The sequence below is a fragment of the Phoca vitulina genome, unplaced genomic scaffold (assembly GCF_004348235.1).
Source record: "Phoca vitulina isolate PV1807 unplaced genomic scaffold, GSC_HSeal_1.0 scaffold40, whole genome shotgun sequence".
In the NCBI taxonomy this organism is placed as follows: Eukaryota; Metazoa; Chordata; class Mammalia; order Carnivora; family Phocidae; genus Phoca; species Phoca vitulina.
In genome coordinates this window covers 16,259,651-16,285,585 of record NW_022589743.1, presented here as the reverse complement: position 1 = coordinate 16,285,585, position 25,935 = coordinate 16,259,651, and the positions used below count along the sequence as shown (strand labels likewise).

Sequence of the window (25,935 nt, the reverse complement as noted above, 5' to 3'; positions counted from 1 at the left end):
ATTTTCTTTTTTTTTTTTTTTTAAAGATTTTTTATTTATTTATTTGAGAGAGAGAATGAGATAGAGAGAGAGAGCACGAGCAGGGGGAGGGTCAGAGGGAGAAGCAGACTCCCCGCTGAGCAGGGAGCCCGATGCGGGACTTGATCCCGGGACTCCAGGATCATGACCTGAGCTGAAGGCAGTCGCTTAACCAACTGAGCCACCCAGGCGCCCCTAGACCCTTCTATTTTCTGACAGTTGTTAGAAATGGCTTCCTGATTTTTCAACTGTAATTTGTCTCCCTATAATTTCCACTGGCTGGGGCCCACAGAACAAAGCAAATTGCTTTTGAACTAGCAGACCTATACTCTCTGGACTGCCAAGTCTCATTGATGTTACTTGGATGCTGATAACGACTATGATAGATACAAAGTTTTCTGAGATTCTAGCTCCATATGAACATCCTTTCTAAACTTCCCCAAATTTCTCACTCGCTGTCCTTTACAAGTTTACAAGTGAGCTACTCTTTTACTAAGCCCTTTGTGTTCTCAGACATAAATTACCCCTAAGTTGAGATGGATGAGATTAAAAAAAACACTTTTTTTTTTACCTGATACTCTTGCTTTTCCTCTTGCTGTTTCAGTTCCACATCTGGCTCTGGTCCGAATATTTGCCTTCTGTCACAGCTCCTGCTGCCCTTTGATATACACCCTGGGAGGAGCAGGGACTCTGCCAGACTCCCCTAGTCTTCATAACATTGACGCACTGAGTAAGGCTGATAAGGACTCGAGAAAAGCCTATGACAGGGCAGATTAGCAAGCCAGGCTCTGACCTCTGGGAGTGAATGAAGTGGTAATGGACACATTCAGGGGTTTTAGAGTGAGGGGCCAAAGCTAAACTTCCCACCTCTGAAGAACGGAGTGTCATGTCCGCATATCCGCACTTAGGCCTCTCCTGCCCCAGGTAATGTCATTTCATCATTTCGTAGTTCTACATTTATTTTAAATTAGGCTCCCCTGTACATATCCGTTATGAGAATTACCAGCCTATCCATTAGCCTCCAAATCACTTGTTCTATCCTATTTACCTTTATCTTCTTTTTCCTGTTCTTCCTTTTTTGTTGGGTATAAGACCCAGCCTAGAAAAATGCTCATTGGTGAGGGGCTGGCTTTTCCTGAGTGAGAGGAGTACACATGATTTTTTATCTAATTTCTTTTCCTTTCCTTTTTGTTTTTCTTTAACTTTTTTTTTTGTACTTCTCAAATGTCTACACTGAACATCAATTGTTTTTATAATTAAAACAACCGAATTAAATGAAAACAAACAAACAAACAGATGAGAGAGTTATCCCATTTAGGGATGATGGTTAAATTGGAGCAAGCTTCTGGGGCACCTGGGTGACTCAGTGGTTAAGCATCTGCCTTCGGCTCAGGTCATGATCCCGGGGGTCCTGGGATCGAGCCCAGAGTCGGGCTCCCTGCTTGGCAGGGAGTCTGCTTCTCCTTCTCCTCCCAGCTTGTGCTCTCTCTTGTTGTCTCTGTCTCTCTCTCTCAAATAAATAAATAAATAAAATCTTTAAAAATAAAATAAAATGTAAAAAAAATTGGAGCAAGCTTCTTGTAGTAGGCTGAATAACAGGAACTGAAGATTATGATTATGAACCTGTAAGTCTTAACTTATAAGGAAAAGAGGTCTTTGTAGATGTGATTAAGTAAGGATCTTTTTTTTTTTTTAAAGATTTTATTTATTCATTTGAGACACAGAGATACAGAGAGAGAGAGAAAGCATGAGCAGGGAGAGAGGCAGAGGGAGAGGGAGAAGCAGGCTCCTCGCTGAGCCAGGAGCCCGATGTGGGGCTCGATCCCAGGACCCTGGGACCATGACCTGAGCCGAAGGCAGACGTTTAACCATCTGAGCCACCCAGGCGCCCCTAGTAAGGATCTTGAGATGAGGGAATTATCCTTGATCATTTGGGTGGACCCTACGTTCAGCCCAGTGTTCTCCTAAGACAGAGGCAGAAGGGATGTGATACACACAAAGGAGGAGGCGGCAATGTGACCAAAGAGACAGAGTCCAGCGAGTGATGTGGCCACAAGAGAAGGAAAGCCAGCAGCCGCTGAAAGCTGGGAGAGGCGCAAAGTGGATTCTCCCCTAGAGCCTCTGGAGGGAGCACAGCCCTGCCAGCACCTTGATTTCTGCCATGTGAAACTGATGTCAAACTTCTGGCTGTGAAAGAATACATCTCTGTTGTTTTACGCAACCAAGTTTGTGATGATTTGTTACAACAGCCAAGGGAAACGAATATACTTCCCTCCCTCTAAATCATACCATCAAACAACTTTGTGTGTCTGTTTCAGTTTATCATGACGTGGCATTCTCAAGTAGGTTTCTGGACGTTCCTAGTTTTTTAAATTAACTGAGGTTACTGTTCCTACCTGCTTCTGCTTTGCTGGCATTACCCTTTGTACCTGTTTGGCTGAATAGAGGTTCCAGGATAGGAGACAGAACAGATGCTATGATGTACCATGAGCACGGCAACATAATAAACTCCAAAGTCCTGCTTTTGGCTTTTTCACTCACTTCACCTCCAAATTCAGTATCACTTTTAGTTCTGTCACCTGCCTTAACTCTCAGCCTCACTCTCACACTGAAATCCTTCTGATATTACTCATGTTTAGAAAGATAATAATGACCATCATTTACTGGACATGTGCTTTGGGGTGCAAGGGGTCAAGAAGGGAGTGTGGCATACCACACGGAGACTAAGGTTACACGGCCAGTAAGTGGAAGAGTAGGGGTTTAAAGCCAGGTCTGCCTACTACAAAAGCTCATACTCCTTCCGCTGCCTTTCAAGTTTGGCATTTGGGATTGTTTAGGAGTCTTCAAAATCAGAAATCTACCTAAACATCTCCCTTTTCCTTCCCAGTGAACAAGAAGAACATTATTTGGGCAGGAAAACTAGGAACTGGATTGTCTCCTCCTCCTCCCTGCCCCTCTTCTTCTCCTCCTACTCTTCCTCTTCCTTCTTTTTCAGTGCACTTTGGGGAACCAAACTGGGAGGAGGGATAATGTAAACAATGAGCATAGTGAGTTTCTCTTCCTTCTTCTTTGAATGTCCTTAGTTAAGCCCCCCTGGATGTGAATGGTTAGGTTATCATGCCAGAGAGGATCTCACATCCTGACTCTAATAACCTCAATGCAAATGTCCATGATACAAAACAACTTGAAATCAGTAGCTTGGACGGTACTTTTTCTTAGTTTTTGGGAAAGAGATCTGGTCGTGCTGTTGCCATTTGGCTAAACACTAGAGCCTCCAATTTATTTAAGATGTGTTTATTCACTAAGCACTTCAGTTTATCAACAGGGGTAGTTAGGCCATAGCCTTTGCACATACTAGACACAAACTGCCAAATACTGGCCTCCATCTACTCTCAGTTCATTCATAGAGATGGTTCCAAGACTACGGAGAGCACACTGACCAAGAGCAATGGTGCTGGCTCTCCCTCACCACTAACTGACTCTGGGTAAGTCTCTTAACTTTCATTCTCTCATTCAATCAGCTATTTTTTTTTTTTTTTTTTTTTTTGATCACCAAAGATGTTGAAATCCTTGCTCTGACACTTACCAGCTTTGAGACCTTGGTTATGCAAATCTAAGCCTCAGATGCTTTCTGTGTAAATTGGAAATGGTAATAGTGCCTTCTCAGTACAATTCTTGTGAGAATGAAATGAGATGATGTACATAAAGAGCTTAGCGTGGTGCCTGGCATTTAATGGCAATTTTTCATTTGATAAGCAATTATGAAGCACTTACTGTGTTCTGTACGTGATGCTATGCTCTGGGGCTACACATCACAATAAAACCTGCCATTGGGCGCCTGGGTGGCTCAGTCGTTAAGCGTCTGCCTTCGGCTCAGGTCGTGATCCCAGGGTCCTGGGATCGAGCCCCACATCGGGCTCCCTGCACGGCGGGGAAGCCTGCTTCTCCCTCTCCTACTCCCCCTGCTTGTGTTCCCTCTCTCGCTATGTCTCTCTCTGTCAAATAAATAAATAAAATCTTTAAAAAAAAAATAAAAATAAAAATAAAAATAAAACCTGCCATTTAGTGACTGCATTCTTTGGGCCAGATATGCAACTGTGATTGTCTCAAATTGTCCTCATAACAACTTGTAAGACATGCATTATTTTCACCATCTTATAAATGAAGAAACTGAATTCAAGGAAGTAAAGCTCAAGGCTACACACCTAGTAAGTAACAGAGCTGGGATTTGAACTCCTGTCGATCTAATTCCAAATCTCATTTACCATCACTCTGCTATGCAGCCTTACTGTTAGCCAGAATGAGACACATGTCCTGCTCACAATCTAGAGAGGGAAAACATGTATTAACTCATTGCAGTGTGACATATATAATAACATCAGGTGAGCATTCTATGTGCTATGCATTCTCTATGTGCTCATTCAACTCTTAGAACAGCTTGCAAATGTAGTCCACATGCATGGCCACTATACCCTAGTGCCACTCGGGAGCGCTAACAACGGATGAACAGTGTGCTCCAGGTGTTCTGAGGAGTGACAATAACTATGCGTGTGAGAATAAGATTTCATAAATGTGATGGTATGTGGGTTGGAACCTGCAAGTAAGAATGTACCTGGTTGAGAGGGAGAGATGGGGAAGGAAGGGAAAACCAGGGAGAAAAAATAGCACATGCAAAGACCCATTATCTTCACTGTCTAACCTCCCATGTCTCTAAAGTACAATGGAAATCCTTAATAGGTCTGGTACAGAAGACACTCCATTTTTCTCCATTCTTCCCTTTTATTTCTTCATGTCCTTTGTGAAAGAATTGCATCTAAAATGGAACCGGAAGATATAAAATGAAGAATCTCACACATGTGCCTGCAGGGAAATAAAACTTAAGGACTGAGAAACTCATTTCCCATAGATGCGTGGTTTACAGAAAACTGATATTGGAATTGTCTTCAACGATAGGGAGTTGGTCAGGGGTTGCCTCATATCAACCTTAGGAAGTTTTGCTTGTGGTTTCCAGAGGTATGAACAAGAAATGACCCAGGTGGGGTTGATCTTGTAAAATGAGCTGGATTGAGTTTTGTTTGTATGACCAGACTGGTTTTGTCTGCTTGGTGAATTTTGAAAGCTGGTCTCCCTTTGTTTTTTATTTTAACAGACTCTAACTGAGCTCTCTCCTCCTTGCATTCCCTGCCCATAAATACAGCCTACCCCAAACCCTCAAGGGACTCACTGTAGTTTGCTACAGTTTGCATGTCTTGAACTGCAACTTCTCTGCTATTCCTGAATAAACTCATCTTTTTGACAATTTTGACCTTGCCTCAGTTTCCCTATTTAGGTTGACACCTTCTACACATCCCTAGCTGACACTCATCACATTCCTCACCTGCCTTTCATAGGTCACCTAGCTCTCACCTAGATCATTGCAATCACTTGCAATAGCTCCCTTTCTTTCACTTTGCTTCCTCTGATCTATTTAAAAACACAGTTGCATATAATTTTCTAAAGTAGAGCTCTGACCACCGATCTCCTCTGACTCTGAAATCTTCAAATCTCCCACTTCCACCAGAGTAGTGTAATCTACACAGCCAGCAAGCCACCATCCTTGACAAAGTCTTGATTTGTCTTTCAAATCTCCTACCACCCCCTTTCTTTAACACTAACAGTGCTCCTCAAACTTCGGTGTAAATCATAATCATCCCTGGGACACCTCTTAAAAATACATCTGCCTGGGCTCCAATCCCAGAATGTCTGATTCAGTATGTCTGGGATGTGCCCCATACATTTTTGGGTTTTTGTTGTCTTTGATGCTCTAGGGCACATACATTGTTAAATTTCCTCCTGGTGTTTCTAACTCACCGAATTTTGAAACACACTTTTTCGACTTTCCCTAAATTTGTAAGTTCCCCCACGCTTTCTCATTTAATTCGGGCGTTAAATTATTCCTTCTTCCAGAATCTCCTAATTTTTAAAACCTATCCATCTTTCAAGACTCAGATCAAATGCCACCTCTCCCAGAAGTCTTTCCTGTGCATTTCTTTGGTATTTAGCTGCACTTTTCATGTGGCACCTCCTGCTTATTTAGGAAGCGTCCAAGCGCCCGGCCAGCCAAAGAGTTCCCTGGTCCAAGAGGGTCATATTCCTCCACCGTCCACCCTAATCCCTAGCCCTCCCGCGGGAATCGGACATGCGCAGTAAATCCCGTTGGATCACTATCTGAATCGATTCTTCCCGGAAATCCAAGGCACAACTCTCTCGCATGCCCTTTGCAGTTGTGAAGCAAAGCACTGTCAACGGAGGCAGGCAGGAACCGCTCAGAGCCTGGAAACGAACTAGCCTGGGGACGAAGACCCCACGCGAGGAAGCCACGCGAAAGGCGCTTCCGCCTCCCGGCCCGCTCCACCCCCTGACGTTAGCCTCGCCCTCCGATTGGCTGCTCCTCTCACCCATCCCGACAAAGGCTGTTGCCCACGTGACCCGCTGGAGGCCGTAGGATTGGTTGCTCCATGAGGGCTTTACTGGGCTAGGGGACGCCGCCGGGGCAGCAAGGCCGAGGCCAGCGAGAAGCGGGAAGCGGGAAGCAGGACCGGGACCGGGTGTAGCCGGGGACCAAAAGGCCGAGGGTCGGCCGCCATCAGTGTTTGCAGGCCTCCTGAGATAGGGCGAAGGAGCTTGAGGAGTTCAGAAAGCGGGCTGTGGACTCCTGTCTGGACTTTGGTTTATGCCCTGGCTTCGGCCTTACTTGTATTTCCCCGCAAGAACGGCTCCTCTCAGTCTTTGCTGAAGTTGGGGGTTGGACTTTATTATCATCATTTTGTGGAGGGTCCACTGTATGTAAGCACTGGTCCTGCGCCGAGCGCTGTGGAGACAGCCATGAGGTAGAAGCTTGGGGAGGGAGGGCTTAGAGATGCTTGAGGTATGTTCCTTACCCACCTGCAATGTTGGAGGTAAGTTGGCTTTATTTTTGTGCTGATGTTATTATAATCGAGGAAGGTAAGGTTTAGGAGGGAGGGTCGCCCATTGACTGAATTAAACGTTCATTTATTGACCTTCGTCCTATGTACCAGGCACCGTTCTGAGTGTAATGGATGCAAAGGCCAGTAAGACACTGCCCTGGTTCTGTAGGAACTCAGTGTCGTGGGGCTGGTGGGATAGACGGATGTGGGGGATGTGCGTGGGTGAATAAGTGACATGTGATGCGTGCTGTGGTGGGGAGAAGTGCTGTGGGAGTCAGAAGAGAGGATGACTGGGGGTTAGAGACCACTTTACTGAGAAGGTGACGTTTGAGTAGGGTTATATAATTAGGCGTTCTCCAGATTGCAAGGGTTGGGGGAGGCACTCCAGATGGAGCAGTGTGCTGAGGAAGAGAACTAGGGATGTGTGCTTGCTATGTATGGTGGGAGCTCACTTGGAGCTCTGCTTTTAGACAGTTTCATGCTTTTAGACAAAGTTAAGTTTCTCTGAGCCTCTGTTTTCCTCATTTTTTTTTTTTTAAGATTTTATTTATTTATTTGACAGAGAGCACAAGCAGGGGGAAGGCAGGGAGAGGGAGAAGCAGGCTCCCGCTGAGCAGAGAGCCCAACGTGGGGCTCGATCCGAGGACTCTGGGATCATGACCTGAGCGGAAGGCAGACGCTTAACGGTCTGAGCCACCCAGGTGCCCCTGTTTTCCTCATTTATAACATGTACTTCACCTGTAGAGGGTGATGAGCTAACGGATCAATCATAACCCCTGTAAAACAGGCACTTTGTTAGTTTCTCTCTTTTTATGGAGTTTAGTTGCTGAATGGCCAACACAGAACAACAGTTGCCAGTTTTTAACTAAGGACTATCAATCTATTGACATTTATAGATGGCTGAAGGAAGCATATGCTGTCTCCACAATTGTTACTTAGATACAGACAATACCATGCTGATAGGCTGGGGAGGATGACATTGTGACCCAAGTACTTTTCCATGTCGGTGATAGCATACCACCAGAGAGTGTCATTTAGAATAAATGAAATGCAGTCAACTTTCTTATTCAGAAATCGATTATCCAGGTTGTGAATTATCTAGACTTTTGCATTACCTTTTTTTTTTTTTTTTTTAAGATTTTACATAATCTCCACACCCAACGTGGGGATCGAAATCACAGCCCTAAGATCAAGAGTCCCATGCTCCACTGACTGAGCCAGCCAGGTGCCCCTGCATTGCTTCTGTTATCTTGCCAATGGTCTGGAGAAAAATGAAAGTAAACCTCATATTTAGCTGGTAGTGGAAAAATATAAATCTGGTATTCAGACCTCTGTTCTCTTTCCAGCTCTACTGTTAATTTGCTGTGGACCTTTGGCAACACATAGCCTCTCTGGGTCTAGCACTCTTAAGATAGAAGATTCCAGTAAAAAAACTTTATACTTTTTATCTTTATTGGCAGAATTGTAAATCAAATTGTATATTAAATGAACAGGAGTTTACTTTATAATGGAATTTAGTAGAAAATCTTTTCTAAAGCTTTTGCTTTAGAATTAGACTATAAATCCCTTCACAGACATCTTTGGAATTTTGTCATGCATGATGTTGGGATCATTAAAAAAAGTTTTTGAACCATAAATGCTTCTCCACTCCTCTATTTCAAAAACAAAAAAGCTCCTCCAAACCAAAACTTGTTCAAGTTTGCTTTTTTGTACAGCCGAGTCTTTAAAGCAAGCATAGTGGAAAATGAAATACTTATTAAAAGTCCATGGTTGAAACTTAACTATATAGAAGCCTTTATTTTTTTCGTAAGTTAACCTAAGTCTTCTTGGGTGTGAAAATAATGTTGGACCGCGCTTAGGTATATAAGGATGTGAAATGCAATGATGCGATGATGAGTGAAGTATAGTCTGACCTGGTATTGCCATTGCCTCAGTTCTGGCTCTGACCAGGGTATGATTCCTTAATCTTCTCTCTGAGCTGATTGTGGTTGTGGTTTTTCCACATTGGAATGTTCTCATCTATTTGGATACTGATTTTATAATGTATAAGAGTGTTTCTTTTATAGTCTTTTGAGTTGCTGATACTTTCATGTTTTCCTTCTTAGGTTGAGGTGAAAAATCTGGCTTTGATATCTTCGTGGAGGTCTACCTTCTTTCAATCCTGAATCTGGTTCAGTTTTCTTATTGACTTATTACTGTATTAAAAATGTTTGTTTAATTAACTATGGTGTTTGTTTTGGTACAATCTTGCAATTTAACAAGAACTTTAACAAATATCCATTATATTCTTTTTATGGTACAGAAGAATGTTAATATTTTCAAATCCATAGGTTATTCCATTTCAAAGTTTAATTTTATCAACTTTGTGCTATCAGAAAATATGCTTTGAATTGCTAAATGAGTTAAAGTATTAGAAAACACCTGTCTCAGCAGAGGCACTTAAGTTATTTTCATCCTTCCTCTACCCATATATTTTCACCAACCTGACAATCCAGTGGCATGAATTTTACTACATAAGCAACTTAAGTGTTTCTGTAGTATTTCTAATACAGGGTCTTTCACATAAAGCTGAATTCTTGCTGTTGCAGTAGAGGTTTTTTCCTGCAAGTATTGGATTAGCAAAAAAAAAAAAAAAAAGCAAAATGTCAATACAAAAATACCTCAAAGTCAAAGGTGGTCTGAATGAAAAATGTACTTTAAACACCTCAAGTAATTTTTTTTTAAGATTTATTTATTTGAGAGAGAGCGAGAGAGAGAGAGAGAGAGAGGGCAAACCGGGGGAGGGGCAGAGGGAGAGAGATAATCCCAGGCAGACTCCACGCTGAGCGGTCGAGCCCACCGTGTGGCTTGATCTCATGACCCTGAGATCATGACCTGAGCTGACACCAAGAGTTGGACACTGCTTAACCAACTGAGCCACCCAGGCACCTCCACCTCAAGTAATCTTTGTTTCCACATAATCATGACAACTTGGAACGACTCTTTGCCAAAAACATTTATTCTTAAAATTTACTTAAGCGTTTCACAGAAACTTAGTAATAGCCAGAATAATTCGTGCCCATTTAGCAAACTCTTAACAGCAAGAAGAAAGAGCTTATTAAAAGATTCTTTTGCACAAAGTTAAATCAGTATATTATGTCATCTCTTGATTGCTTATTTGTTTTGCTTTCACACTGAAATCTTCAGACTGCTCTATATATATGTTCAACCCCTATTTTTCTTTAACAAGTTGCCCAAGAAAAGGTATGTATGGCTCATAAAGGAATCTTAAAAGTTGATACACTATAGCAGATGCTACTTAACAAGTGGCTCACAGTATATGGAAGGTGCTTTGTTTTTCTAAGCTGTTTCTAAGTATTTCTATAAAGAGCAGGTCCATATTTCACATTGTTTGCAAACTGATAAAGTCTCTTCCTCATAGGCAGATAAATGCTTTCTTTTCTCAAGGGCTGCTTCCCCATCACCCACTTTTATAAGGTCTAACTTGGGTTTTTCCTGAGAGCTTCTATACCTCTTGTTCTTTGAGGAAAAGCTTCTGTACTATCCTCTTTCATCCACTTCCTCTACACTGACCTTCACGTCCCCTGTTAATCCTGATTCTCTTATTCTAACCAGCTTGCTAAACTCTTAAGTAGGAGTCTAGAGAGCAGGTTAAAAGGTTTAGATCAATGGATATATCCTTTTAAAGAATCCATATACAGCTGATACTTGAACACAGATTTGAATTGTGTGGGTCCACTTATATATGGATTTTTTTTATAGTACAGTACTATAAATGCATTTTCTGTCATGACTTTCCTAATATTTTCTTTACCTTTACTGCAAGAATACAGTATATAATACATCTAACATACAGAATATGTGTTAACTGATTGTTGATGTTAGCAGTAAGGCTTCCGGTCAATAGTAGGCTGTTAGTAGTTAAGTTTTGGGGGAGTCAAAAGTTATACGTGAATTTTCTACTGGGGGGGAGTGGTGTTGGCACCGTTAACACACATGTCATTCAGGGTCAACTCTAGTTGTGTAAAGTTCATATAATTACGAATTGGGGATGAGAAGACTCAAACAACGCTATGTACTGTGCTGAAAATCAGTTTCTCAGCCTTACAGTGCAATAATTTTGTTGTGAGATAAAATCCTAATCCCTTTCAGTTCTCAGGGGAGTACAGTTTAATTAGATGTTGTACTTCTGTTGGATAACCTGTTATGGGACAAGCTTGGTGACTCCTTACATAATTAAATACACAGCGATAACAAAACACATAGCCAGAGGTGGCAAGAACAGTATCATTCACCCGGGTTTTGCGACACAGTGGGCACACAGTCTTCATTTTGGGTAACAGAGGAGAATCGGAATTGTAATCTAGGTGTACAGGTGGTGGTGGAGTAGGCAGGGCAGTCAGTGATTTGATGGTTTCTTGATTTTCAGATGAGTACCACCACTCAAGGAACTGCAGAAAGAATACTCCCACAGAAAGGCCAGTAGAGAGGGATAAGGCAGCACCTCCCAAAGTTTTTTTCAGAGCTGATTTTATCTTCTCACCAACACTGGTGGGGGAATAGAACAAGGAGGCAAAAGGAGAAACTTTATTTAGGTATGATCACAGAATGACTAATATAAATGTACCTCTTAAACTTTTCATCAGAATCACTGATTCAGTTTGGAGACTGAGTAGTTGCTAGATTGGCACTGTCTCCTTTAGTATCTATTCTAAACAATTTCCTTTTTCTGATCTACAGTAGTTTGGGAGTATAGGAGCTAAACTTTGTATTTAATGACGAGGGTTTTGTTTTTGCGTTTTGAGAAAGAAATTAGTGTGACGTTGATAAATGTGTGTGTGTGTAAGATAGTCCAGAAAAAGAAACTCACTTAACAAAAAATAGCAATATTGAGGAATATATTTTTGAACTTGTAGGAGAACACAAACACTAACTAGAAGGTCTTGAGAACTGTTGATCTGGCTCAAATCTCCGTTCTGCCACCTTCTAGCTATGTGGTCTTGGCAAGGTACTTAACAATTAGGTCTTAGTTTCCTCAGGTGTTAAACGAGGTAATGAATTTATTTCACTGAGTTGTGAGGAGGATTGAGATAATGTATGTAAAGCAGACAGCTAGCACAGGGCCTGGCACAGCAAGCATGCATAAAAATGTAGCTAGTATGATGAGGAAGGTTACCAGGATGGCAACTCTTGTTTTACGGACACAAGGATTTTTCTGTGATTTATGAAATACCTCAAAGTACACTGAGGAAGGTGAGTTTCATAAAATTAGGTTAAGATTTTAGAATTTCTTTGTGAAAGATTTTGGGAAATGTTAAAGCCTTACCTCCTGGCTGGTTGCTGCATCATGCTGGCTTCGGCTGCTTTGTGCTCCAGAGCTTGTATATCCTGAATTGTAAGTCGACCTAGCCGAACTCCAGCCAGCCTCAGCAATGGTGAGTGATGCTGAGCCTTTCCTAGGATGTATTGAAGTTGTTGTACAAAAAACCAGCCTTCCCATGCCATGTTAACAAATGGGTAGGCTGCCAGGAAGGCTCTATAAAACTGTTTCCAGCGGGAAGAAGGGGGGTGGATAGAATATTCATCCTCTTCTATGAGGCTAGAAACCAGCTTCTCCAGCTTCACTTTCAGGTAGGGAAGAAGAACCAGGAACATAATTGACTTCCAAAGCTGCTTCTTTGGGAGACCAGCACTGGCCAATCTCTCAGGCTTGTGTGTGGCCCCCATCACAATGCGCTTTAAGCCATAAAAATTTTCAGAAAATGAAGCACTGGTTTTAGACAGATAATGCTGCTGGAGCAGAAGATCTAGCAGGGTGAAGATTTCATCAAACCACCTCCAAAAGAAGCCATAGTGGGCAGGATTTGATTCTGCGAGAACCTAAAGCAGAGTAAATTAATAAATGAATTTCATTCCATTTCATAATTACTCTGCATTGTATTCACATTTCCTTTTTTTGCCCTCTGAATTCTGATACGTTCGGCTTAAACTAGTCACCTCTTTTGGGGGTCTGCCCTGTCCTCCCTGAAGTGCTGGGTATTCAGTACAGGGCTCTACACATAACAGGGACTCAATAACCGTTAAATCATAGGATATGAATTATATCTTAATTGGCAATTTCAAAGCCTAGGCAACCAAATAAACTCAAATTATTGGTTTGGTTTTTACCCAGTCCTCCCTAAAACCTTTCCGAGAATTAATACCTTACCTTGACCACATGCTGAAGAGCAGGTCTCACGGCTGTCATTAAACTGTCCTGTGCTACCACCTCAAAGATGGATGGCTGGTCGTCCGCCACAGAAGCAGTTGTGATGTGAGCCCCATGTTCAGCCATAGTTTCCTGTGTGCACTGGGTTTCGCTTTGCCCACAAACTCTTTAGTAAGCATGAACTTGTTTTAGTTATCAAACGGGTGCTCAGTCTTAAAGGTAATCTTTCTGCAAGAGACCCAAAACTCCTCTTTTACAGAACGGGGGGGGGGGGGGGCGGTACCCTTTGCAGGTGGGGGGGGGGGGGGTCTCAAATTAAGGCGGTTAAGAACGAAATTAAGGCAGACGTGGCAGAAATTAAGGTGGAAGTGATAATGTGGGGTAGGGGTGACTTGTCAAATGCACCTGTGAGGGCAGAGCATGCCTATGGGGCACAGGTATGGGCGAAGGAGTGCTCCCTTCTGGAGCTGTAGTCCGGGAGGGTACGAATCTGGGGCTCTCAATCGTGAGGGCTTAAAAACCAGCCAGCTCTGAGGTGTTAGAGGTGCCAGTGCGGACCCGGTACGCGAGGACTGGCTCCAGCTGTTGGCTGCCAAGTGTCCGCGCCTATCCTTGCGCGCGGACCCCAAGCGAGGCGTGAAGGACCCACGACGCCACGTTTGAAGAGAGGCCTCCGCTTTATGACAGAAGCCGCACCCGGAAATAGAAGCCCGGGATTGGGACGGCCGACGGAGGGGAGGCGCTCTAGCCCCGAACGTGGCCGGGGAACCGGAACTAGCGAACTCTATGATTCCAGTGGGACTTCCGCTTCCGCTGAAATTAAAGAAGTCACTGGGGGCCTGGCTTAAAGTGTAAACCTGTGCTTGTTTATTTTACTTATCTTAGCTGGTTTTGCTTCGCGTCCTCTGTGGGAAGCCACAGCTTTGAATCTCCCTCTGCAGAGGTCTTTTTGGCAAGGTGTTTGGGGCGCCGCGCCGACGTCTGACACCCGGAGCCAAGAGTTTGGGCCTGCTGCTGAGACCTGTGTTCCCTTGGGCGATTTAGTTAGGGTTGGGGGGGACAAAAGGGAATATGGAAGTACGGAAGTTCTCTCTGTGCGTGCGGCGGGGGTGGTGGTTAATTTATATTCCGCCGCCTTCCAGGAAGGATTTGGAGCGACGCAGCCGGGGATAGAAGCCTTTAGCTTTGTTGCCAATTATTTAAAAGATAATTAGAGTGAGAAAGGTTCCTGCAGTTCGTTAGAACTGGGAACGATTACTTTCCATTCTAGCTGGTAGATTAACTGTCTTCTACGTGTAGTTATGTTCAAGCGTAACTAGGCACTTGCCACACTCGATGAAATGGTTCCTGCTCTCGTACACGTTTGGATGTGTCATAGCGATATGAATACATTGCCAAGAAGGAGGGATCCTGATGAGTTCTAACTAGAATGAACTGGGGACGCTTGGCAGATGGTACTTTTCACTGTTTGTATACGAAAATTAACGTAATTTACGGTTTGCAGAGTGCTTTTACATTGTGTGCGACTTTGCCTCGTTTGAGTTGCTTATACAGGTTTATTGAATTTCGATGTTAAAGTTCAACCATTCCTCTCTCTCTCCAACCCCTCCTCACTGCTGTGCTAAATGGATAGGAATAAAAGGTATTCACTGCCTTACAGGACCTTATGGTATAAAGACAATTGGTTTGCATAATGAGAACCCTCAAAAACAAGGTTTGGGTTTAATTGTTTCAATAAAATCTTGCAAGTTAATCTTACAGTTCTAAACGTGTTTTTTACTCTACCAGATAACCTGCCAGCGAAAATCACGTTGATAGAAGACTTTTACCTTACAGGGAGCGCCTGGGTGGCTCAGTCGTTGAGCGTCTGCCTTCAGCTCAGGTCATGGTCCCAGGGTCCTGGGATCAAGTCCCACATCGGGCTCCCTGCTCGGCGGGAAGCCTGCTTCTCCCTCTTCCACTCTCCCTGCTTGTGTTCCCTCTCTCGCTGTCTCTCTCTCTGTTAAAAAATAAATAAATTTAAAAAATCGTTTAAAAAAAAGACCTTTACCTTATAGAATTTCAAGGTCTAGAGATAATGTATCTATATAAAGCAGCTGCTGTATGGATAATGGTTGGGAGGAAAGTTGAGGTTTCTGGTAGTGCAGGCAATAGGTGGTGGTGGTTTAGATTAATGAGGTGGAACAGAGGGGATTGGATGAATTAAAGATTTATTTTGAAGGTAGACTGACAACTTGAAAATGGTTTGGATGTGACCATTAAGGGAGAGAGAAATCAAGAATGACTGTCCAGGTTTCTCTGGCTTGAGCAATTTAGTGTAATTTATTGAGATAATCACACTTGTAGCAAATGCTATATAGTCATACTATGTGCAGCCATAGTTCTAAGTGCTTTACATATTAATTCCCTTCATCCTTATAACAGTATTATGATTGGATATAAATATTTCCCCATTTTACAGATGAGAAAACTAAAGAGCATAGAGATGGGAGAAACTGAGGGAAGGATAGGTTTGGACTTATTAGGCATTGAGGAGCTGTTAAAAGGTTTTGAATAGGAGAGTGATATGAATCAAAGTCCTTTAATAAAGATTTTTCTGGTGGCATCTCTTTTACAAAACGCACCTCTGATTTCTGGGAGTTGTAACTGGAACCAGGTTTTTCAACACCCCTCCTCCCTCATCTCATGATTTGTTTACTTTGGGTGGGCCGTAAATATAGAATTTTTCCATCAGTGTGGTTAGCAATTTGGTGGTGAAGTTGGGAATAGGTCAAGGCTAGAGATAGAGATTTAGGAGTCCTATGGGTAGGAACGATCATTGAACTCATGGTATTGCTAAAACGATAGTCTAAAGGAAATGTATGAGTATAGAACTTAAAAAAAAATCCTCGCTATTTTCTCTCTCAAATATCCTATATACTCTTTTCAGCCATATTTTCTTATGGAGTTATCCATAACTCCTGTTTTCATTTCCTCACCTCCCATTCATCCTCAAACTTCTGCAGCATGGCTTTTGCCTTCATATCTCTACTGATGGTCCCAGCAATGACATCAAAGACTATTTACTTATATATTCGGAAGGAGGGGGTCGGGGGTCGGGAGAGAGAGAGAATCTTAAGCAGGCTCCATGCCCTGTGCAGAGCCATGCGGGGCTCGATCTCACAACCGTGAGATCATGACCTGAGCTGTAATCAAGAGTTGGTCCCTTAACCGACTGAGCCGCCCAGGCACCCTGACATCAAAGACCTTTATGTTGCTAAATCCTTGGGCACTTTTCAGCCCTCCCTCCTCCTCTCTCTAGCAACTGTAATTGTTGACCACTCATACATTTATGCATTCAACAAATTTTGGGGAGGTGGGCTAGGTCTCAGAGATAGAGGAGTGGACAGATTGGTATAGTTCCTACTTTCATATAGCTCTAAAACATACTAAAACATTATAACCACTTGCTTCTCCTTCCCCCTTTCTACTTTGTAGTCCCCTTTGCATTTTGGTTTCCTCAACTTCTGCCTCAGGCTCTCTCGCTCTCCACTTTTTTTTTTTTTTTTTAAAGACTTACTATTTGTAGAGCAGTTTTAGGTTCACAGCAAAGTTGAGGGAGAGATACAGAGATTTCTAGGTCTTGGTTTCCAAAAGTAACTTTTGTGTAAGCACTCCTGTTATAAGCCGGGTGCTTTACCTACATTATCCCATTTAAACTTCACAAGCCAGAGAGAGTTAGATCATTGGCTTCATTTCACAGATAAGACTAAGGTTAAGGAGATGTTAAGTGATTTCCCAGTCATATTCAAGGCAGGGATTTGGACTCAGATCTGATGCCCTCTCAACATGTTTTCCTTGCACCACTTTCCCCTGGTCCCACTGCCCATGGATAGTCCTGGGCTGGATCACCATTGTCCACAGTCCTGAACTGGGCTGCAAAATTAGATGAGCTTTTACATTTTTTTTTAATAAAAGGAACAGGATATTTCATCCTCTCTATGTGAGAGTTCTTAGGGAACTCCTGCGCGAGGAAACAAATCCAGAGAACGTCAGTTTGTTTAATACATCCCTCTGCATAGCCAGTGAACTTCCTCTTGGGTCCAGTTGCCAGCTTCCAAGCAAAAAAAAAAAAAAAAAACAAAAGGCAAAAAAAACCAACCTGTCCGTCTCCAAGGCGGCAAAGATAGCCGCCTTTCTAGTTCTCCCGCGCCCGGGGATGACGCGACGCGGCGAGGTTCTCTGACGTCAGAGTTTCCTGTCCACCATCTTTGTCCCTGGCAAAGTGGGTTTTGCGCAGTGGCTTAGACCTGGAGAAGGAGTCGTGACGTGCAGGAAACCATTACAACACCACTCGGGCCGTGCTCTCTGGCTGCTGCCGCCACCCCCACCCTTGCCTCCGGTGAGTTCAAGGCGGCTAACTTCGGGGTGTGTCCCTCATTGATGGGAAGGGGAACCCAGGTTGAGTTGGAGGTTGGTGGGGGGGAAGAAGAAATCCTAGGAGCGTGACCGTTGAGGATGAAGTGAGCCGTCGGGTGTGACCGTTGTGAGGAAGAGGGCTGGAGAAAGGGACTCCACCGCTGTGGCGTGGCGAGGGAATTCTCGGGTGTGGCAGCTGGGAATTGGGGGGGCACCGGAGGTAAGATGTTCGAGGTCGGGGGTTGGGGCCAGAGGCCAGGGGTGTGGCCAGTAGAGGCTGGAGGCCAAACGGGAGAACCTTCCTTCTTCCCCGCTTGGCGTCGTTCACTCAGAGGCTGGGACATGTCCAGCTAAGCAGAAGGGCAAAGGGATTCCCCCTCAGGTTTGTCCATTGATGGGCAAAACTCGCCCGTCTCCCGTAATTTGAGGTTAAGCGACACCTCTCTCCCACCTCGTAATGGAAGAATATATCCCGAGAATCTCGACCACCCGGGGCGGAGGAGGCATTCCTGACACTTGGGGGAAGGGAAGAGAAACCTTCAGACCCGATGTGGGGGTGGGGTGGGGGGGGCAAGTAGGGGTACATCTTAGCCCCGAATTTTTTCTTTCTGGGCTTAGCAGGAATGATCTGGTTTGAGAAAGCTGTAGACTAAACCAGAGGTAAAGAAACTGAAATGTCCTGTTATTTCCATATTCTTTGAATCCAAAGAATTAATTCATGCTGTTTTCAGAGCAGTCTTCTACCTGGGGGGAGGCTTTTATTGAACTCACCTGGCTGTTTCATTATGAAGCAGTGTGGATAAAGTGTTGATGCTTCATTAAACTTTGATTTTTAAAAGAAGTGTGTTTTAAATGCCAGATGCTGTTATGATAATCATTGTGATTTAAAAAAAGTAAAATGCAGTTAAGTTTAGAAAAGGCGGGATGATCAAGAATGTGGTCTGAATGAGGAACAGTTTAAATGATTAATTACCTTTCTGGTATGCCTGTATTGCTTAGCCTCAGGGTATACTTACAGAGTAATAATAGAAAGCAGCAGATGAAGGAGATGCAGCTGTACAAGAAAACGTGTAACACATTCCAATGATGACTAAGCGTGGTGGTAAGGTGAGAGAACTGTTTGCAGGTATTTTAACAGTTTGAACTCCCAAGGAAGCAGAAAGGATTGTGTGTTCTGCAAACAGCCTCACTGAAAGTTGAGTGGTAAAATTAACACAAAGCTAACATTCTGTGAGTTAAGAGACTCAAGAAAGCCTGGTTCTTCATCTCCCCCCCCTTAAACATCCATATTTAAAAATATTACATTTTAGGGGTGCCTGGGTGGCTCAGTGGGTTGGACGTCTGACTTTGGCTCAGGTCATGGTCTCGGGGTCCTGGGATAGAGCCCCGTGTCTGGCTCCATGGTCAGTGGGAGTTTGCTTGTCCCTGTGCTCCTTCCCCCGCTCATTTTTTCTCTCTTAAAATCTTTTTAAAAAATTGGATGTAAAACTTTGAACTTCTTTCTTACTGTATAATATTAACAAATTACTTTGTAGTTTGACATAGTTAAATAGAAATCACAGGTGTGGGGGCGCCTGGGTGGCTCAGTCATTTGAGCCTCCAACTCTTGATTTCTGCTCAGATCATGATCTCAGGGTAATGGGATGGAGCCCCATGTAGGGTTCTGAGCTCAGCACAGTGTCTGCTTGTCCCTCTCCCTCTGCTGCTGCTCGCCACACCCTCTAAAATAAAATCTTAAAAAAAAATCACAGGTGTGTCGCAATTAGGTGTCTTGTGATTTCTTATGAGCTAAATGATAATGGAAGACACTATTATCTTTGCATTGAAATATCTAATTATTGAAATATTTGAAGGGCACCTGGGTGGCTCAGTCGGTTAAGTGTCTGCCTTCGGCTCAGGTCATGATCTAAGGGTCCTGGGATCGAGCCCCGTGTGGGGCTCCCTGCTCAGCCGGGAGCCTGCTTCTCCCTCTCCTGCTCCCCCTGCTTGTGCGCGTGCTCTCTCTCTGTCAAATAAATAAAATCTTAAAAAAAAAAAAATTGAAATCTCAGTGCCTCTCACCCTTTTAATAAAAGATGTCTGAATGGCCTTTCTGCTCTATAATTGGGTTAACTCTAGCCACTTTTTCGCTACGAGCACCAAACTGTGTAAAGCCAACTTTGTGTGAAAAGAAGGGATTTAATGGCCTCACCAAGTCTAATTTATCTGCCATTTCCCAGAGAGCCATTTGAAATTGAGACCCTATTAATTTTGTTTTGGCCTTATTTTCTTTAGGGGCACTGTAAGGAGGGAGGAATAGAAGAGAAGGTTCTTTCACAACCTATATTTGGTAGAAACTAGGTTATGTTAAATCCAGATATATCATCCTGTGCAGGGAGGCTTTCTCTGAAAAATGCAGTGACATTGCACACCGGGCTAGGACAAGTGAGAGTGCGTGCGTGCTTCATCGTTTAGCAGTATTCCGAGGCCACACTGTAGGTCCTAGAATAGTCAGTGACTTTTCTAGTTTGAACTGGTGGAAAGGTGGTGTGAGTTCAAACACCATGATGGCTTTACTTTTTCCTGGGGTTCTCCTGTAGGAACAAAAAATTTTTTTCCAGGAGGAGCTTGGTTTTTGAGGCTCTTCAGCGAATATTTGACTTTTTATTTTTTTCAGCTCTATCTTGGCTGCTTTTCCTTTGGCTTCTAATGCAGGCCACAGTTTTCACCATCCTGTATTTTGGAGAACCTGGTTATGTTCATCTTTGGCATGTGATTATCTCATTAAAAAAATACAAATGTAATTTTTTAAAAGATTTATTTATTAGAGAGAGAGCACGAGTAGGGGGAAGGGGCAGAGGGCGAAGGAGGAAACAGACTCCCCGCTGAGCAAGGAGCCCTATGCAGGGCTCCATCCAGGACCCTGGGATCATGACCTGAAGCGAAGGCAGACGCTTAACTGAGGCACCCAGGCGCCCCCTATGTAATTTTTTGAAGTGTAATTCACATAACATAAAATTAACCATTTTAAAGTTAACAGTTTAGTTACATTTAGCACATTTACAGTGTTGTGCAACTACCACCTCTTCCCACTTGTTTTTGTTTAGACCATTTTCATTTTTCTTAGAATTTTCTTTGGGTTTAAGGCAGGAACTGACTTAATACAATGTTTCCCTGTCAATCGGGTAAGGGATACTTTATTACTATTGTTTACAACAGTGGAAGCTAAGAGTGATAGGTTTTTCCCTTTCTTTAAGAGCAGAGATTCTTGGGGCGCCTGGGTGGCTCAGTCGTTGGGCATCTGCCTTTGGCTCGGGTCATGGTCCCAGGGTCCTGGGATCGAGCCCCACATTGGGCTCCCTGCTTGGCGGGAAGCCTGCTTCTCCCTCTCCCACTCCCCCTGCTTGTGTTCCTGCTCTTGCTCTCTCGCTCTGTCAAATAAATTAAAATCTTAAAAAAAAAAAAGAGCAGGGATTCTTAATTTAGGAGCTAAGATTACTTGTTTCTCTTCCCTGAAATTTTGTGGGTGGGTACATTATTCTTCAGTTAAGAACACAGTGCTCACAATGAATAGGACAGAAATACATTCCTCGACAATGAAGTTTAAGGGAGATAGTGAAATGTGTGGGTCATTCTACCTTAAATTCTAAGGTAGAATTTAAGACTGGGTTAATTTTATGTTTAACAGACTGTGGTTTAGACTCCTGTTAAGAATAATATGTGTATATGTGTATGAGATCTTTAGCAAACAGAACAATTTTTGTGCCCTTTTTCAAAGAAACTGGGTGAAAAATTCAAGCAGATTTTGTTTTTAAATCCTAAGTAAGTTTTAAGTTGTGAGGATTCTGTTGTACTTAAAATGGCATAATAACATCCTAGACAGACCATAATGGCCTTGAGCTATGGCTCTCCTGTCAGGGTCTAGTAATCATTTCTGTATACTGGTTTCTCTCTTTGTATGTGCAAGTTCTTACATGATAGCTTCAGATTTATTCCAGATCTTATACATGAAGGACTCCTTTCTTCAATTTGCCCATTTCACATTTAGCGTACATTGTGAATGGATTAAATGATTATAACATTCTTTGAATTTTTGCTAGAAAGGCATTATGAAAATATTGCATAAGGCAAGCCCCTGTCACAGGTTATTTTTTAATTATAACAACTATCAAAACAGGAATTTCTGTATTCTATAATATTTGTGAGTTCTAGCTCACATCTTTTAAGAAAGTAATTCAGTGAAATTGTGGTACAACCTAAAGCACTCTTACATTAGGATCAGGACTGTAAATATAGCTACTTGGGAAGATCTCAGCTGAGTCTAATTTCCCTTAGGTTATCCAAGTAGCACATTGTAGAGATCAGATTTGAGCCAGGCTTTTTTCATTATTTCATGTTTATTTGGCTCTTTTTCTTTCTCCTAATTGCATTGATTTGTTTATTGCTTAGGTCTTTTCTCTGTGATCCATATTTTCTGTTGTTTGCCAAATGTATCATCACTCATGTTGTTTTGGCCTGACAGTAATGAGCAGGTGCCAGGCATCAGTCCTAAATTTGGTAATGAGTATTGTTAATGAGGATGGTGAGGAAGAAGATACATTTTTGAGTGCAGAAGGAATATTATTAAATGAAAATTTTAATACAATTAAAGATATCAAGTACCTTGGACAAAGTCTTAAGAGTTTCTTAAATCAGAAAACATTGTCTCATTATTTGGGGGAGAAATGTGACCAGTCCATGCCATTTTTGTTTCACTAATGGAACCATGTGTCAGTTGGATTAATTTTCCAATTAACTTGAAGCATTAACTTGAGGCTGGGATCCATGATCTTTTAAGTTTTAATGCCAGTTCTGATTCTCTCTTGTATGCAATGTGACTGAATAAATACCTTTTTTTTGCCTTGTTTTTAACTGTAAAGTGATACTATTTATTCTTTATGAATACTTTTGGGCTAAGTATAAATTGTTGGAAATATGAAAACTATAATTAAAAAATCCATGTGCGAGGCATGTTTGCCTCTAGATATTTGTTGTGAAAGAATATTGTCCTATTAATGTAGGCTTTTTATTCTGAGAGAGATTCCTTTTTTCAAGAGTTTCATGTAATGGTGAATAGGTTGGCGCAGTTGTTTTCTCTTTCAACCTTACCATTGCTTCAGGATACATGCTTTAGAATGACTTCATCTTGAGGTAGGGAGTAAATCAGATTTTCCTGAATAGAAAGTAATGGGGAAATCTTTCAAAACAAACTTCTTCTTATCTTAAATATTTGAGCGCCTCATTGAAGATGTATTTGCAGAAATGTCTAGCTTTAGGTCTTGGAGGCTTTGAGGAGACAATTATGGATAAAATCACAAGGCCATAATAGATTATCAGTTCATTCCATTTAGCCTATGGATTTTGCTCTAGTTAGTTCCTTGAGGCAAGAGTTAACATTCTTAATTATTATCTTTGCATCTCTTGAATCACCAGTAATTGTGGTAAGGAAGAAAATACTCATTTTTGAGTACAGAAATTCTCATAAATGTTCTTAAAATTAATCAAATGCCTTGCTGGACATCAATAATTTGGATAAAGGAATTTTTTTTTCTTTTGTTGTAGGTGCACATTAAAGATCCAAAACCATGACTGACTCCAAGTACTTCACAACCAATAAAAAAGGTAAGTACGAAAGTGCCAGAGTCCAGCTCCAGCCGGGGTGGGTCTCTCGTAGGAAAGGACGGCGTCGGCGAATGAGGAGACAGACACAGGATCAGGTTGCAAGCATCTCCTGCTGACAGGCTCGGAGGAGCTTTATTTATATGTTAGGATATTTTTGTTTTTCCAAATCTTAGATCATTTTCTGGATTACAGCCATAGCCTTCTTTCATTTTTCCTTTGTAATGATTAACATGACCTTTATTGATTTCTGCTTATTGGCTTTCGCTAAAACTAAAAAACAGTACGCAAAGAGAAAGGTGCTAGACAGAGCATGACCGTTTTGTTATTTTGTTCTATAGAAACTAATTCTTCGTGGAATTAGTTTCATTATGATTGCTTAGATAGGCGTAACTAAGATGAGTAGTCACTTTATCATGAAACCCCAGAAATATTCCCACAATTATAAAGATTGCCATAAATAAAATGAAAGAGAATAGCAGGAGCCAGCCCAGAAATATTCCCACAATTATAAAGATTGCCATAAACAAAATGAAAGAGAATAGCAGGAGCCAGCTGTGGAGTCTCCTGTTTACAGGATCGTCCCCCATACTTGGACTTTGTCAAACAGCATGAGTAGCTTGGCTCGCGCCACGAAAGCTTGATCAAAGAACTTTTGAGTTCTTTTTGAGTTTCTTCAAAAGTTGTAGTGTAAGATTGTCCCACCTAGAATGTTCCTGACCTCTTCAGACATGCATATTGTGGACTGTCTCATTGGGGATCTATTATTTGTATAGAAAAGGGTATTTGAATAAATTATTAAAGGATAGGTTTGTAAAGATAGGGCTGTGATGCACATCATTTTGAGTTGAAGGTTCTGTTACGGTAAGAGGATGAAATCCAACTTTGATCATTGAAGATTGGTAGATGTGAGGAAGACAGAAGAGGAAGAAGCAGCACATTCATTCTCTTTTTTTTATTTGGAAATATTTTATAACAAAGAGTACTATTAAAGCAATACAGATCATGTAAAAAGTAAAAATGCAAGTTCTCTTTCTCCTTATTCTGGTTCCTGAGGTGAACTCGGGGTATATCCTTAGTCTTTTTCTGTGCATATAAATGCAAGTATTAATCCATACAATTAAACAGTTTTTTATCTTTAACGAAAAGAGGTCATGCAACAGTGCATAGAAACTTGATTTTTTTTTAAAGATTTTATTCATTTGAGACACAGAGATAGAGCGAGCATGGGCAGGGGGAGAGGCAGAGGAAGAAGGAGAAGCAGGCTCCCCGCTGAGCCAGGAGCCTGATGTGGGGCTTGATCCCAGGATGCTGGGATCATGACCTGAGCTGAAGGCAGACACTTAACCATCTGAGCCACCCGGGCGCCCTGAAACTTGGTATTTTCTTATCCCTCCATATAGATCTACCTCATTCTTTTGTTTGGGCATTGTCTAAATACATTCTTTGTACTTAAAACAGGGAACCTCTAGAGTCAATTCCATGATTTTTAGGTCACAGACTGTGGATTACTTGAAAATAGCTTTGAATTTATTAGCCCCATTGTCTTTGTAATCAGAAATATAATACTGTTTTATGGGTGGCTCGGTTGGTTGAGTGTCTGACTCTTGATTTTGGCTCAGGTCGTGATCTTGGGGTCATGAGATCAAGCCTAGCGTTGGGCTCTGCACTCAGCATGGAGTCTGCTTGAGGATTCTCTCCTTTCCCCCTTCCCTGTGTGCGTGTGCATGCTCTCTCTCAAAATAAATCTTTAAAAAAAAAAAAAAGATAATACTGGTTTTTACATATGGCTGTGGGGCTAGGAACTAAGGATTCTTCTTGGGAAAGTCCAACCTCCTCATCTTTTATAAAATTGTTCCTAAATAACAGCTCATTTTTAGTGCTGTAGATGGCCCTCCTTTCAAAAAAGACCGGTTTTGTTCTTCTCAGCCTGTTGTGTCCTCAGCTGAGATTTACTTATTTCCAGGGTTAGAATTCTGTGCTTTGTATTTAGCAGTCTTATATTTACTGATAAATTACTTATATTACTTACATTTACTTATATTTAGTGATGACACCAACTGTCCTTCCTCTTATTCTCCAACAACTTTCCTTCTCAGATGGACCTTTTCTCCTCTCTTCCAGTGGCTGAAATAGGACACCTTCTCTGCCCCAGGATTTATCTTTCTTGTTTCTCTTGAAATGTAGTTTCCTGGCCTCAGCCTCCTGTCTCCAGACTTAACAAAGTTTGGTCTTGAAGAACACAGAGTCCTTCTCCCTTGACTTACTCATTTCATTTATTTATTCAGAAAATGTTTATTGAGCATCTACTACGTGTGAGTCACGCTTTCTCAACACTAACAGAGTTTCTGATTAAATACCCTAATTTCCTTCAAGTCAGAGTAGATGCAAAGGACACTTAGTACCCTTTGGTTACTTAATATCATTAGACTAAAAGGAAGCAGAACTCTTTGGGGAAATAACTGATTCCAGGGTGGGTCAAGGGAAAGTACAAGATGAACATGAACATCTTATGCCAGAAAGCAAGGGAGTGCTAAAAAAATGGTGGGACATGTCAAGGACCTGCATAGTTTGAAAGGGCTTCCAGTCACCAAATTTGAGATAATTTGAGCAGTAAAAAAGGTGGTTATAGTAGTAGATTATAACTCATCAAATAATACATATATACACATAAATCATAGTTATCATTGATTCAGGCAAGAGTCATCAGTGAATGCTAAAATGACT

At 42.1% G+C, this 25,935-nt stretch overlaps 2 protein-coding genes and 1 non-coding gene across 5 annotated transcripts in view; 2 read left to right on the top strand and 1 right to left on the bottom strand.

Annotated features, from left to right (window-relative positions):
- The first annotated feature begins 8,849 nt into the window (after positions 1-8,849).
- On the top strand, positions 8,850-8,946 carry LOC116647782. The gene has a single exon (XR_004302385.1). It is a non-coding gene; the product is annotated as a Z30 small nucleolar RNA (small nucleolar RNA).
- Positions 8,947-9,877: 931 nt separating this feature from the next.
- Positions 9,878-15,003, bottom strand: PEX12 (peroxisomal biogenesis factor 12). Its single transcript, XM_032429166.1, has 3 exons — positions 13,174-15,003; positions 12,292-12,845; positions 9,878-11,513 (listed from the first exon to the last, which is right to left on the bottom strand). Exons 1-3 carry the CDS (start codon positions 13,297-13,299, stop codon positions 11,114-11,116), a joined length of 1,080 nt encoding a protein of 359 aa, XP_032285057.1. The 5' UTR covers positions 13,300-15,003; the 3' UTR covers positions 9,878-11,113.
- A 2,406-nt stretch (positions 15,004-17,409) lies between these two features.
- Positions 17,410-25,935, top strand: part of AP2B1 (adaptor related protein complex 2 subunit beta 1) — a 125,593-nt gene continuing 117,067 nt past the window's right edge. For 2 of the 3 annotated variants that reach the window (XM_032429313.1, XM_032429311.1), the window contains exons 1-2: positions 17,410-17,554; positions 23,152-23,211. In XM_032429313.1, the coding sequence (XP_032285204.1) occupies positions 23,175-23,211 (37 nt within the window). In that variant the 5' untranslated portion in view covers positions 17,410-17,554; positions 23,152-23,174. Of the gene's footprint in view, positions 17,555-17,578; positions 17,792-23,151; positions 23,212-25,935 lie in introns of those variants that run through there. The other variant, XM_032429312.1, reaches the window with a different exon arrangement.